At 38.6% G+C, this 12,235-nt stretch overlaps 1 protein-coding gene across 6 annotated transcripts in view; it reads right to left on the reverse strand.

The window, feature by feature from the left end:
• ELP6 (elongator protein 6) overlaps nucleotides 1–10,281 on the reverse strand; it is a 141,858-nt gene extending 131,577 nt beyond the window's left edge. The window contains exons 1-3 of one of the 6 annotated variants that reach the window (XM_089828456.1): nucleotides 10,094–10,247; nucleotides 9,926–9,970; nucleotides 9,702–9,814 (exon numbers count right to left, since the gene is read on the reverse strand). In XM_089828456.1, the coding sequence (XP_089684582.1) occupies nucleotides 9,702–9,814; nucleotides 9,926–9,959 (147 nt within the window). In that variant the 5' untranslated portion in view covers nucleotides 9,960–9,970; nucleotides 10,094–10,247. Of the gene's footprint in view, nucleotides 1–9,701 lie in introns of all 6 variants that reach the window. The other 5 variants (XM_089828426.1, XM_089828448.1, XM_089828440.1 and 2 more) reach the window with 5 other exon arrangements.
• Between the last annotated feature and the right edge of the window lie 1,954 nt (nucleotides 10,282–12,235).

Genomic DNA, 12,235 nt, shown 5'->3' on the forward strand with positions numbered 1-12,235 from the left:
CAGAACATCAACGCAATCATATTGTTGTGGCAAATCTGCCTAATAATCGCCCTGGCCAGGGATTTCATAGGTGGGTTTTTATAACCCGATCTCCACCACTCAGCTCGACAATTAATTTTCAAAGTGGAATCGCATGAGCCAAATTGTATTAGATTTTATTGAGTAAATTTTTAATTACTGACTATATTCTTATTATTATTTTTACAGGTTTATCAACATCTTATTACCACATTTCGGGCCATCATCTGGTGACTCTCTGGTGCCTGATCTTTTACCCTCATATCTATAAGGCTGGCACCTTATCACTTTTCTAGCAATAGCCGGTGGTTTTTTTTCTTCATACTACCTCAATTATTTTGATACTTATCCAGAGATTAAAAGGAAGAGTCTTAAGTTATACCTACAGACTTATTCAAAAGAAAGAAATTTGGCAAATTGTATCCAAACATACGACTGGGATTGAATAAACATTTATATTTGTTTTAAGCTTAACCTGCTATATCCACATGGTTTTTAAAAGACAAAACTTAGACCATATGCACACACAACTGCTCAAGAAACAAACACGAGTTATACGGTTTCCTCAGTATTGAAATCATTACAAAAGACAAAAAGAAAGCCGACTCAGCAATGAAAAAAAAATGTAATTGAGAAACGGAATTAAGGGAAATTCACTTAGTCGTCTTACGTGACACAGAGCTTGCAGTGGTTGTTGTTCTGAACTTACACGACCTTCTCTGGTCTCCACGGGCGTGTGAGGATAGCAGAGTATATCAGCAAAGCTATTCAATGGTAGACGGCTCTTAAGCAAAACAAAATCAGTATTACTCAGAGGGTAAACGTGAGGAAGATAGTCGGTTCTCCATATCTCAGAAATGACAAGAACAAGCACTATAAATAAAACTAATCTTGTCCCTACGGCTTCCTGCCGTTACAAGACCCCAATACAATTTCTTCCTCAGATGTATTTTAAAAAAAAAAAATCATATCAATAAGGAAGAAAACGAAAAAAAAGAAGAGGGAAGAGAAATTGAAGAGTCAAATAATAATATTATTTTATATTATTTTATTGTCTTTAATAAGTTTATAAATATGTACATACAAAGTGGCTTATTGGATTAGAAATTTAAATGTAACGGTGCCATCTTGTGTTTATATATTTATGATCTTAATTAAGAGAGTAAGATAACGTAAGATAATATTATTATTTGTTAAATTAAATTAAGGTAAGAATTTTGTTTATAGTTATTATTTATATTATATTTTTTTTTAATTTAAGCTCATGCGGAATTCCACTAAGAAATTTGTTGTTGAGTCTTAATAAACTTGTCAGGGCGATTTTTAGATCAAACCTGTCATTCCTGATAACTGAATCTTATGTCCATCCCATTCCGATGACCTCGTTTCGTAATGCTTCCCCTCTCTCTCGGGTCTTCATCCTGCAACCTTTAAAAAGCAACATTCTCGCCAAAACATCAATTCATGATTTATAAATTGTTAGATAAAAATTGTTAGGATATTTCATCATAATTACTATTTGATTCTTCGTAACTATGCAACGGTTAAATTTAACTGACTTCATTTCGCATGATCACAACGGCTAAATTTAACTAATTCAACTTCATAGGATAATTTAAATCGATGCAACGGCTAATGATAACTGCTTCAATTTCACATGAACATGAATAAATAAAAACAACGGCTATAATAACAACGGCTTTTATAAATGAATTTCACTTGAACATGAAAAACTATTTTTGGTTCAATGGTTATGTTTAGCTTTAAATATTTTTTTTTAGGGCAAAAATTGGGATGTAACACACTAATGCTCAACTGGGTTGCTGGAAATGTGGATAGCACTTGATTGTCACACCATAGAAAGGTGGGACTATCAGGAGGAAATCCAAACTCTGTCGTCAATTGTCGAAGCCACAAAACCTCTTGACTAGCTAGCACAACTGTCATGTACTCTACCTCTATAGATGATAATGCGTGAGCATGTTTGCTTGTTGCAAGACCATGGACCAGAACCAAGACAAAAGACAAATCCAAAAGTAGACTTGCGATCATCAATATCACTAGCCCAATCTTATCTTAGTTTGTGTAACCAACAATGTAGGGATCCCCTGATGTGTAGTGAACGCCATAACATGTAGTATCTCAAATGTACCTCAAGATACGTTTGGAAGCTTGCCAATGATTCTCATGTAGATCATGTGAGAATCGAGAGACAAGTCCAACCGCAAAGGAAATATCAAGATGTGTGTGTGTCAGGTATAACAAACTACCCACAAGTTGTTTGTATAAAGTGGAATCCACTGTAGGAGTAGTGCACGTAGTAGAGAAAACAACACCCAATTGAAAAGGTGTGGGAGTAGGCTTGCAATCAAGCATGTTTAATCTCTAAAGTATATCAAGAGCATACTTTTGTTGGAGTGGGGCTATGCCATCTAAAGTCTAAACAACCTATAGGCCCAAAAAATAGTGCAAAAGTCCAAGGTCTGTCATCTCAAACTGCTCTCTCAAGGCTCGTTGAACACTGTATCGTGGAGGATGAGCTACCTGTAATGATGAGATCATCTACATAAAGCACAAGTATCAATAAGTCAGCCCCATGACATTGAATGTACATTGTAGGATCGGAATGACATTGAGTGAACTGTGAAGCAAGCAAGAAGGAATCCATCGTCTCATACCAGCCCAAGGGGCCTGTTTGAGACCGTATAAAGACCTCTGAAGCCTACATCCCAATGAAGAGTCCTACACAAAACCATGAGGTTGCTCCATATAGATCTCCTCATGAAGGTCTCCATACAAAAAGGCACTCTTCATGTCCATCTGAAAAATTGTCCGTCCCTGTGAAGCTGCAAGAGAGAGTACAAGACAAATAGGATTCATCTTGGCAATAGGAGCAAAGGTCTCAGAGTAATCAATACCCTCAACCTGTGAAAAGCCCTTTGCAACAAGACGTGCCTTGTACCTGTCAATAGAACCGTTTGTAGCATACTAGGTACGGTACACCCACTGGCACCGAACCAACTTTCTTCCTTTTGGAAGAGGACAAAGATCCCACGCGTGGTTCTTCATCAAAGAAGAGTACTCATCATCCATAGCCCTATCCCACTCTAAGTGTCTTGTCGCCTATGAAAAACTTTGTGGATCATCTAAAATGGCATGACTCAAGAGTCCAGTACCAGAAGTTTGAGCACGAGTGCAACGAGAATCTATAGGATCACCTACCATAGGTCCTACTACATTAACAGTATCACGAGCCCACTTGGGCACTCACAGAACAATTGGTGGAGGTGAAGGGGGCTCAATATCAAGATCTTCCTCAGAGGATGCATAATCCTGTGGAGGAGTAGAGGAAGTATTGAGTAGTGAGGGAGACCCTGGTGATGATGGCTCATTTGAGGATAATGCTCATCAAACTGAACATCTCGCCGAAACAAGCCATCTTTGGAATCAAGATCAAACAACTTGTACGCCTTCACATCGTCACAGTAGCCAAAAAAGATGAGTGGTCGGCTCTTCCTCTCCATGGCTTTCCGCTAAGCATCTGGAATAAATGCCCAAGCCTCACTACCAAAAATGCGGAAAGTAGAAACATCTGGCTTGACATGAGTGCAAGCCTCCTCAGGAGTCATGTGTCACAATGCCTTGTGAGGCATCTGATTCTGAATATAATTGGCACAATTGATAGCCTTAGCCCAAAATGAAGAACTCATAGCTCGAGACTGTATCATGCAATTGGCCATCTCCCATAATGTCATGTTCTTTCTCTTTGCAACCCCATTCTGCTGAGGGGTATGGGGAACTATGAACTGATGCTGTAAACCATGCTCAGTGAAAAAATCTCTGAAAGACTAATTCACATATTTTCCCATTGTTAGTGCATATATGCTTGACCAGACTGCTTCTCCACAAATGTCTTAAAGATTTGAAATGAATCAAAGACATCAGACTTGTATTTCAAAAAGTACACCCATGTGCATCTAGAGAAGTCATCTATGAAAGTAAGCACATATCGAGCACCTGAAAAAGATGGAGTGGGGAATGACGTAAGATCATTGTGTATCAACTCCAGTGGTGCCTTAGCACGTGTAAATCTACCTAATGGAAATGGATCTCTATGATGTTTGCCAAGTGCACAACCTTGACAAACACCGTCAGTACAAGAGATCTTAGGTAGCCCAATCACTAACTCCTGTGTACTCATTTTTTGTAGATATTTGTAGCTGACATGGCCAAAACGCTCATGCCAAAGTTTGCTCACTGTGTCTGCATGAGCAATAAGAGAAACACCTGTAGAATCAGAGCTCTCAAAGCCATCAAATTGATATAAGTGAGACTGACGATCAACACTCCCTGTAGCAACAAGCAAGTCAAGATCGTGGAGGTCTCGAATAACCACATCATGTGATGAGAACTCAACTATCTTACCAGAGCCATAATAACAAATCTGAAAGATAGACAGGAAGTTTGTAGAAATGGCCGAAACCAAGAGAACAGCCTATAGTGAACCACCCTCTAAAGAGATAGTTCTTGAACCTGTGACTGAAAGTTGTGTAGAATCACCAACTGCAATTTGTGTAGTAACACTCTGAGCAAGTGAGGTAACCAATTCAAGTGAGTGTGTCATATGATGTGAAGCACCTAAATCAAGAATCCAAGTAGTTGTAGAAGACAATGCTCATGCAGAAAGAGCATGTCCTTTCACTGAAGTTGGAGGTGGTGGCTTCGGAGAAGCAATATTGTGCTGTTGCATGGCCTCCTCTAAAGCCTCAAGACATTTCCAACACCTGAAAACTGGATGTCCTTCCTTGCCACAAAAACTGCAAGGATCACCTGTGTACTTGGAAGACTCACCAAACTTAGAAGATTTACCCTTCGAAGAGGGTTTCCGAGCATCTAATTTAGGAGTAGGCTTGGAGGAACTCGCTCCCTGTTGAATCTATCTTGAGCTTTGGTTTCCGTTTCGGCTTCCCTCTAGATGTCTGAGCAACCAATGCTTGTGTCTTTGAAACAATGATAGTATCCAACTATGTAAGCTTGGACTGCTCTTTAGTCAATCGATCACAAAAGACCTCAAAAGAGGGCATAAGAAAATCTGGGACCCAAGGCATCCATAGTGGAATAGAAGGTGGAAGAGAAAATCTGAAACTTTCCTCAAAGCTTTGATAGAATCAAATATATGCACTCCTTATCTGTCTTCTCTTTCCCGCATCCCTGTAACAAAGTTCTCTGTTGTTTGAACCTCATAAGAAAGTCCTCAATAGAGGGGAAAGCATCGGGTACAAGAGAAGTAAGCTCTACCTCAATCTGAGGTGCTCTGAACTCGTTGATGGTACCAAACAAGTTGTTGAACTTGCCCCACATTTCTTGAGGGGTTGAACACTCATCAAGATGAAACTGTAAGTTGTCTGAAACACTCAAAGAAATCAGACCCATGGCTTCATCTATCTTATTCCTATGTTGCAAAGTCTGATATTGACTCTAAAATTCTAGCTGCACTGTATCTAAACAAGACCACAAACCATTTGAACAGAGAAGTCGCTGCATATGACATTTCCATGTGTGATAGTTGTGTGGGTTTAGAAGTACTAGACAAGAAGAGGTCTCGGCCATTATTTTAAGAAGGGGTTTTGAAGTTTTCTGATATGCTAATATTATAACAAAAAATAATGAAAAAACACCCCCTACAATGCAAAAAACCGAACCCCAACTTGCAAAAGGAATGTGTATACAAGAATAGAGCACAAAAAAAACTTTAGTTGTGTATCATAAATACCTGGTATAAAATACTAGTGAAATGACTATAAAATACCTGATATAAAATATTGGTATTTTTCTGGATTGAAAAATGGAGCTATAACAAGCAAGTTATGCCCCTCGAAAGATTGAAGACATCATTGGACTTTGAGCGAAAAACAAGTACCAAACTGGAAAAAAATCCAAAAAATACCTGCACCATTGTCTCTGCCTCTAAATCAACTTTCTAGCGCTTCTTTCGAATTGAAAAAATACCCCTAAATGCTCAAGTTAGAGTGATGATTGCCAAGGCCTCCAGAAGGCAAGAAATTTTTTATTTTTATTTTTTTTAAATTAAAAAAATGCACTGAGCGAAGGTCGAGCGACATGGCCTGGTGGTGATGGCTCTCGGGCATCGCTCTAGCTAAGCGCAAGCAGAGCGGCAGCAAGGTGGCGGCCTCTGGCGGTGGTGGCATGGCAGAAAAGCAGCGGCGGCATTGCGGTGGGGCAGGGGCTAATGGTCGTTGCAGTTAAGGCTAACCGCCTGCGGTCACCATGGTGATTTACCATGACCACTAGCAATTTCAATAACCGTTGTGGTGATTTTAAACTGCCAGCAGTCAAAAAATGCAATTTTTTATTATTATTTTTCACCTCGGAGTGCATGCAGAGGTTGTACGACCCTGTTATGCAAAAAACATTTGCCTCCCCAGTCAACGTTGTCCAAAATCGACAAATTTTATATGAAAATGGGGGTTTTGATGCCTTCTGAATCCAACCGTTATGTCTGTTTGGCCTCAAAGTGCTTTGAAAATCAGAGATTCCACTATTCTCACATAAAATACCCGAAAAACACCAGATATGTTCTATCAAAACCTCGTTCTTCTTTTTCTCCCAATACTAAACAAGCTACAGTAGATCCGGCTCTGATGACATGAAGGATTTGAGCAATACAAATCCACAAAGCCCGAAGAATACTTGCATGCAAGAACCTGTCATAGAGAAAAAAAAGAAAAGAAGAGGCAAGGGTTTTGTTATGAGAATATGTAAATTATAGTATCAGACTGAAAAAATGAGAGATATTTACAAAAGATCAATCCTTATAGGAGATCAAAAACCTAAAAGGAAAACTCTAAGAGGCAAATGACATTTAATAATTACTAATTAATTACTAAATGGAAATGTAAAGTGCATAAAGTGAATCTTAAGAAGGGAGTAAAGGTAATTTAATAAACAAAATTAAATTAACGCTTCACTCTAACAAAGACGAGTCATGAAAATTCATACTAGCCTGATTCCCATGACTCATCATATAATAAAGAATGCAGAAATCTTGAGCTGCTGATAAAAAAAAAATCCTTTGTTCTGTACACATTAGTTTTCTGGACATGTTTAGTGGAGATATAAAATTATTTCTCGTGCTCCTTGTTGACAAAAGTGTTAATTTAGATTGACATGTGTTGCAATATGATCCTTATACTAGCAGCAATTTTCAATTCCTTAACTTGCAGGCACAAAATATCAGACTGTTTTACCTCTCAATAAGTTTGATTGGTCTGGTCTTCTAAACAGCAGCAAGGTGCTTTAGGTCAGAAATATATTTCAGTCTAATCAAAATATTTTCTGCCAATGGTCACCACAACATCTATCACAGCAGTTTGTTTGGAGGTTCCTTTAAAATAGAATCTTTCGAGGAGGAAATATCAGAGGCTAACTTTTCCACAGCTTCTCCCCTTCCCATTAGGCAAAGTGGTTCTAAAACAACAGACAATCCAAAATTTATTCAACTCATTCCCTGCCACCACAACGTTGAAAAATGTATAACTGGGAAAGGTCTATTTAGGATCAAAAGGAGTGAGCACTGCAAGCACCTTCTCAACAAAAGGATTTCTAGTTTACATGGAACGTACTAAGCTTTTCACTCACCTTGGAAAAGCAATTCCTATAGGGATAGATAGTCATAAGTCAACTAGCAGATACCCTGCCTGTTTATATTCTTAAGCATCACAAACAGGTTTCTTGGTAGTCCTATGATAAAAAGGTTCTGCATTCTTTAGAGCCACAAAAAACAGATAAATCACAGATTCACGACATAATGTCTTCAAACTATGTAGACAGAAAACAAATCTAAACGCTCCACCCAGCAACTTCATAGCCAAACTATTCCTGGAGTTTGTGAAAACTAGATGAGAAGGAAAAGGAAGATCAAAATGAATGAAGAACTGCCAGATTCAGAAAGAGCCACCACTACTGCTGCTCAGACTAGTCACGGTATTCACTGGACACAGCTCCAACTTAGAAAAATATTACCACCTCACACACTCACAGAGAAACACTGATAAATAACCCATTGCAAGTAAATTCAGCTAGAGAAAGAGCTCTGAGAGAAAACAGCACACTGACAGATCCAAGCATCTAACTTCTCAACAGGAAAAACCTTGTGTTCCTTGTCCACTGCAGACTTAAAAAGTAGGAGACACATAGAGAATCAAATTAGGAAGCATAAGGAGGAGAAAATAAAATGAAATCCCACCAGAAAAGCACTCCACTGCAACACTCATCATGATTGCCTAAGGTCAAGCTTAGAAGGCCTTTCCAGAAAGGAGTGGCATAAGTTTGATTTGGCTGTTATCCTACCATATTTCATAATGTCTTTTACATGCTTTTCTTCCCATGATAATAATTGCAGTGTTAAATAAGGATTGCCTCTCTTATAGGGGTCAATTGTGCGCAAGGGTTGGCCCTCTTTCAACTTCAACATTCTTTTCATTCAAAATACCATTCATGCCTGTTCTGAGCAAAACCACAGGGCTGTCGTCCATATCACTAGTAATTTTGAGCCCCCGTTAGAGGAAGAAGGAATGTATAAGTGGTTTTAAAACTTTCAAAAGTAGTTCAAATCCTTTGAATATCCCCAAATGTTTTACAAAGCTGCTAGCCCTCTATATTTCCACAAATCCTCATTTCTATGATATGGTGAACCTTGGCAAGCAACTGTCCTCTTGTAATGGCTGGAACTTCAGCAAGATTATTTGTCCTCACTACAAGCCCCGGGCTAAACCAGAGAACAGTGTTCACGTGATGATTTTGCAGGTGTCACCAGGCCCTGCTGGACCTGAGAGTTTGATAGAGGCTCGGAATTCAATTCTCCCCACTCAACTTGTGGGTTCTGAAAATTACAACTCAAAGAAAGACACTCTAATTGCACCACTACAATCATTGGGAAGAGGCTGCCCTCCATTTTGATATTCACCTCAACATTCAAAATGCCCTTATCTATGTAGGAGGATGCAACTTTAGCAGGTAACTTTCTCTAGCCATATTTGAAGAAAGCTCTTGTTGATTAGATAAAACTGCTTCTCATCAGTAAAAACTTTGTTGCCTTAGGACCAATCGCATGGGAAAGTACTGAAGAGGATGTAACTTATTATTAAACATTTTCTTCTTAAAGCCCTTGGGAATAACCAACCACAACCAGTGAGGGCACAAACAGGGGGACGAAACATGGTGCCTAGAGCCTAAACTCAGCAAATTCAACAATACCTTTTGTTCTATGTGATTTTATAAATTTGCCATAGCCTAAGATCTTACCATTAACAATGTTAGAATGAATATCCCTATAGTTTACTGCTACGTGTTCCTCATTTGTAAGTGTTAAAAACAACCCAAAAATTGAATGCCATTAACTTGGATGTAACTAGGAGGACACATTCAGTAGACAACCTCACTTGAAGCAAGCTACATGGCAGATTTTTTTTAATGCAAAGTTGCGTAATCAATTCTAGCTGAACTCTCAAATGTGTCATTCATGTTATTCATGATCCTCGGTTTGTGAAAAATGCACGTTTCAAGACGTGGAAGGCGATTTGCCAACCAAATGATCTTGAACCAAACGCATGCAAATTCTTGTTTACAACCAATAAAAATTGATTTGAAATTGAAATACTTACGAGTTTTCTTGCAATTCGTTCATAATGTGTAAAGGGCTCGCTCAGGCCTACAAACAGCACCAAACCACTCTGCAAAAGATTTTGACTACTTGCTTTGCTCGATACAACAGAGTCTGAGGTCCCACATAATAATTTCTTGATGAGATGAGTAAGAATGAAAGCACCGCTAGTAGCTACGCAATCTTTGACAAGTAGAACCTTCCCGGGTTGCAGCAATTTGTTACCTTCCAAGTGCAGGGCTTCATCCAATAATGCCATTGAATACGGACCTTTTAATGTAATCAAAAGAATACAAAATGGCTTACAAAATTGCGACACAACAGTTTGCTGTAAGGAGTTGTAAGATTGCACATAAAGAGTCAAATTCTGATTCGCAGAAATAAATCAAATACCGAAAGAAATTTGCTGCAATTCCTTGTCCAGTCAAACCATACGACACTCCGGCTGGAAATAGACTCAACGAACAAATCCTAAAACCAAGACTATAGGTAACGAGCACACATATTTCAGACACACAATTCCCAACAAATTAAACGGACAGAAATACCAAAACAGTAATAGCCTTGCTACTAATTAAAAGTATACTATTGTGAAGGAGAAAATGTAACAATATCATAGTTTCTGCCCAACGCATAATGGTTGTAGAGGTGTAGATGAGTGAGAATAAGGTTAAATAGTTCTGAATTAAAATTGTGAATATATTAATTTTTTCTTAGAAATGCACTTGTGATCTGATAGGATGATCCATATTTTGTTGTTACATTCTCGTTTTAGAAATGCAATTGTGATTTGAAAGGATAGATAGATAGATAAAATTTTAACGTCCACGAGGCTAAAAATAGCCTATGGGACAGCAAGACAACTCAAGCAAACTTAAGTAGCGTTGTTCGCCTCTTGTGTAAACTAATGATGAGCCCCCCCAATTGCTCAATGTACTCTTCGTTGAACAGGTTATGCCAAGAACTGTCACATATAGTATCCGTAAACTTATCCCTGCTATCCTTGTAGGCTTCACATTCTAGAATAAAGTGCTGTTCAGTTTCCACTTTCCCAGAATTGCAAAATTTGCAAATTCTCTCTTCCCAAGCCTCCTTTGGCCTCTTCCAACGCCCGGTCTCACAACGAAGTTGGTGAGAGTTGGTTCTCAGCTGAGCAATAAGAATTTTAGCTCTCCAAGAAATGTTGGCTCCTATGTACACTTTTTCGAGTTGATCACAAGTGAGGTTGAACTCATTTATATAATATAGTTTCTTCCTCCCAATCTCGCTTCCCCAATTTCTCTTGTAGAATTTCTCCATAACAAAGACCTTTATTTCTTTATTATTTGTGGGGCACATATTGAAATGAATATTCCATTTACTCATCCACTTGATGTTTTGTTGCATCCATGTCCTTTTTCGCTTACATAGTGTGTCCCTAAAGACAACTTTCGGCCATCTATCCTCTTCCATTTTTTCGATTCTTTTTAGATAGCTTAAAAGGCGAACCATAGCAAGTGCCTCGATAGGTGCAACCCCCATTTCACTTAGCATGATGTCATATGGAACAGTGCTTTTAATTTTAAACTTGCTTGTAATCAAGCGCTTTTGGATTCCTTCGATTTGTTTCCATTGTGCTATAGTAGTGTTGCTGGCCCATAATTCACACCCATAAAGAACAACTGGCAACACAAGAAGACCGAACAAGGTTTGAATAGTTTTCCAATCCCACAACTCCGCTTCACGGCACCTATTCTGAAGAGCGTAGAAAGTCTTCCATCCACCTAATGTCCTTTTATACCTGCAGCTAGACCAGCTTAGTTTTTTGTTGAAATCGATGCCAAGGTATTTATATTCCGCAACTTCTTCGAGAACACTTCCATTGTAATAAAATTCATGTTGATGCTATTTTTTATTATTAGAGAAAATCATAACCTTGGTTTTGCTGATATTGACTTGCATCCCCACCATTCTACAAAAGCGTTCAAGAGAAGATAGATGGTCTTGCAAACCACAAGCAGATTTGGCAATTAAAATGAGGTCGTCCGCATATAGGAGTAGCTTTATAACAAATTCCCTTAGCTGAATGCCTTCATGCTCTTGCGTGTTTAACCACTCCTCCAGTTTGTCAATATATAAACCAAATAAAGTAGGGGATAAAGGGCAGCCCTGTTTGACCCCGATATCGCTCCTAAAACATTCTGAAATGCCATCTGAAGTTCTGATTTTCACTTTCACCTCTTCGTACATCCTATGAGCAGCAGCTCTGATATGCCTAGGAATCCCCAATTCTTCCATCCTCAACCAAAGCTTGTCTCTCGGAACGGTATCAAAAGCCTTTTTGAAGTCAACAAAGCAACAAAAAACCTCTTCCTTTTTCTCCCACTCTTTTTCAATAATGTGTCTCAGAGTGACACAGTGATCCACTGTCAAGTGCTTTGGCTTAAAACCAGCTTGCCCTTTAGCACGTTTATGATTTTTTTCTGTCCATTTGCTGATCCTAGTTTCTATCATACTGCCAAAAAGTTTAGCAAAGAGGGGATTGATCATTATAGT

This window comes from Cupressus sempervirens, chromosome 1 (assembly GCF_028749045.1).
Source record: "Cupressus sempervirens isolate cs-2001-9-10 chromosome 1, ASM2874904v1, whole genome shotgun sequence".
Taxonomy (NCBI): Eukaryota; Viridiplantae; Streptophyta; class Pinopsida; order Cupressales; family Cupressaceae; genus Cupressus; species Cupressus sempervirens.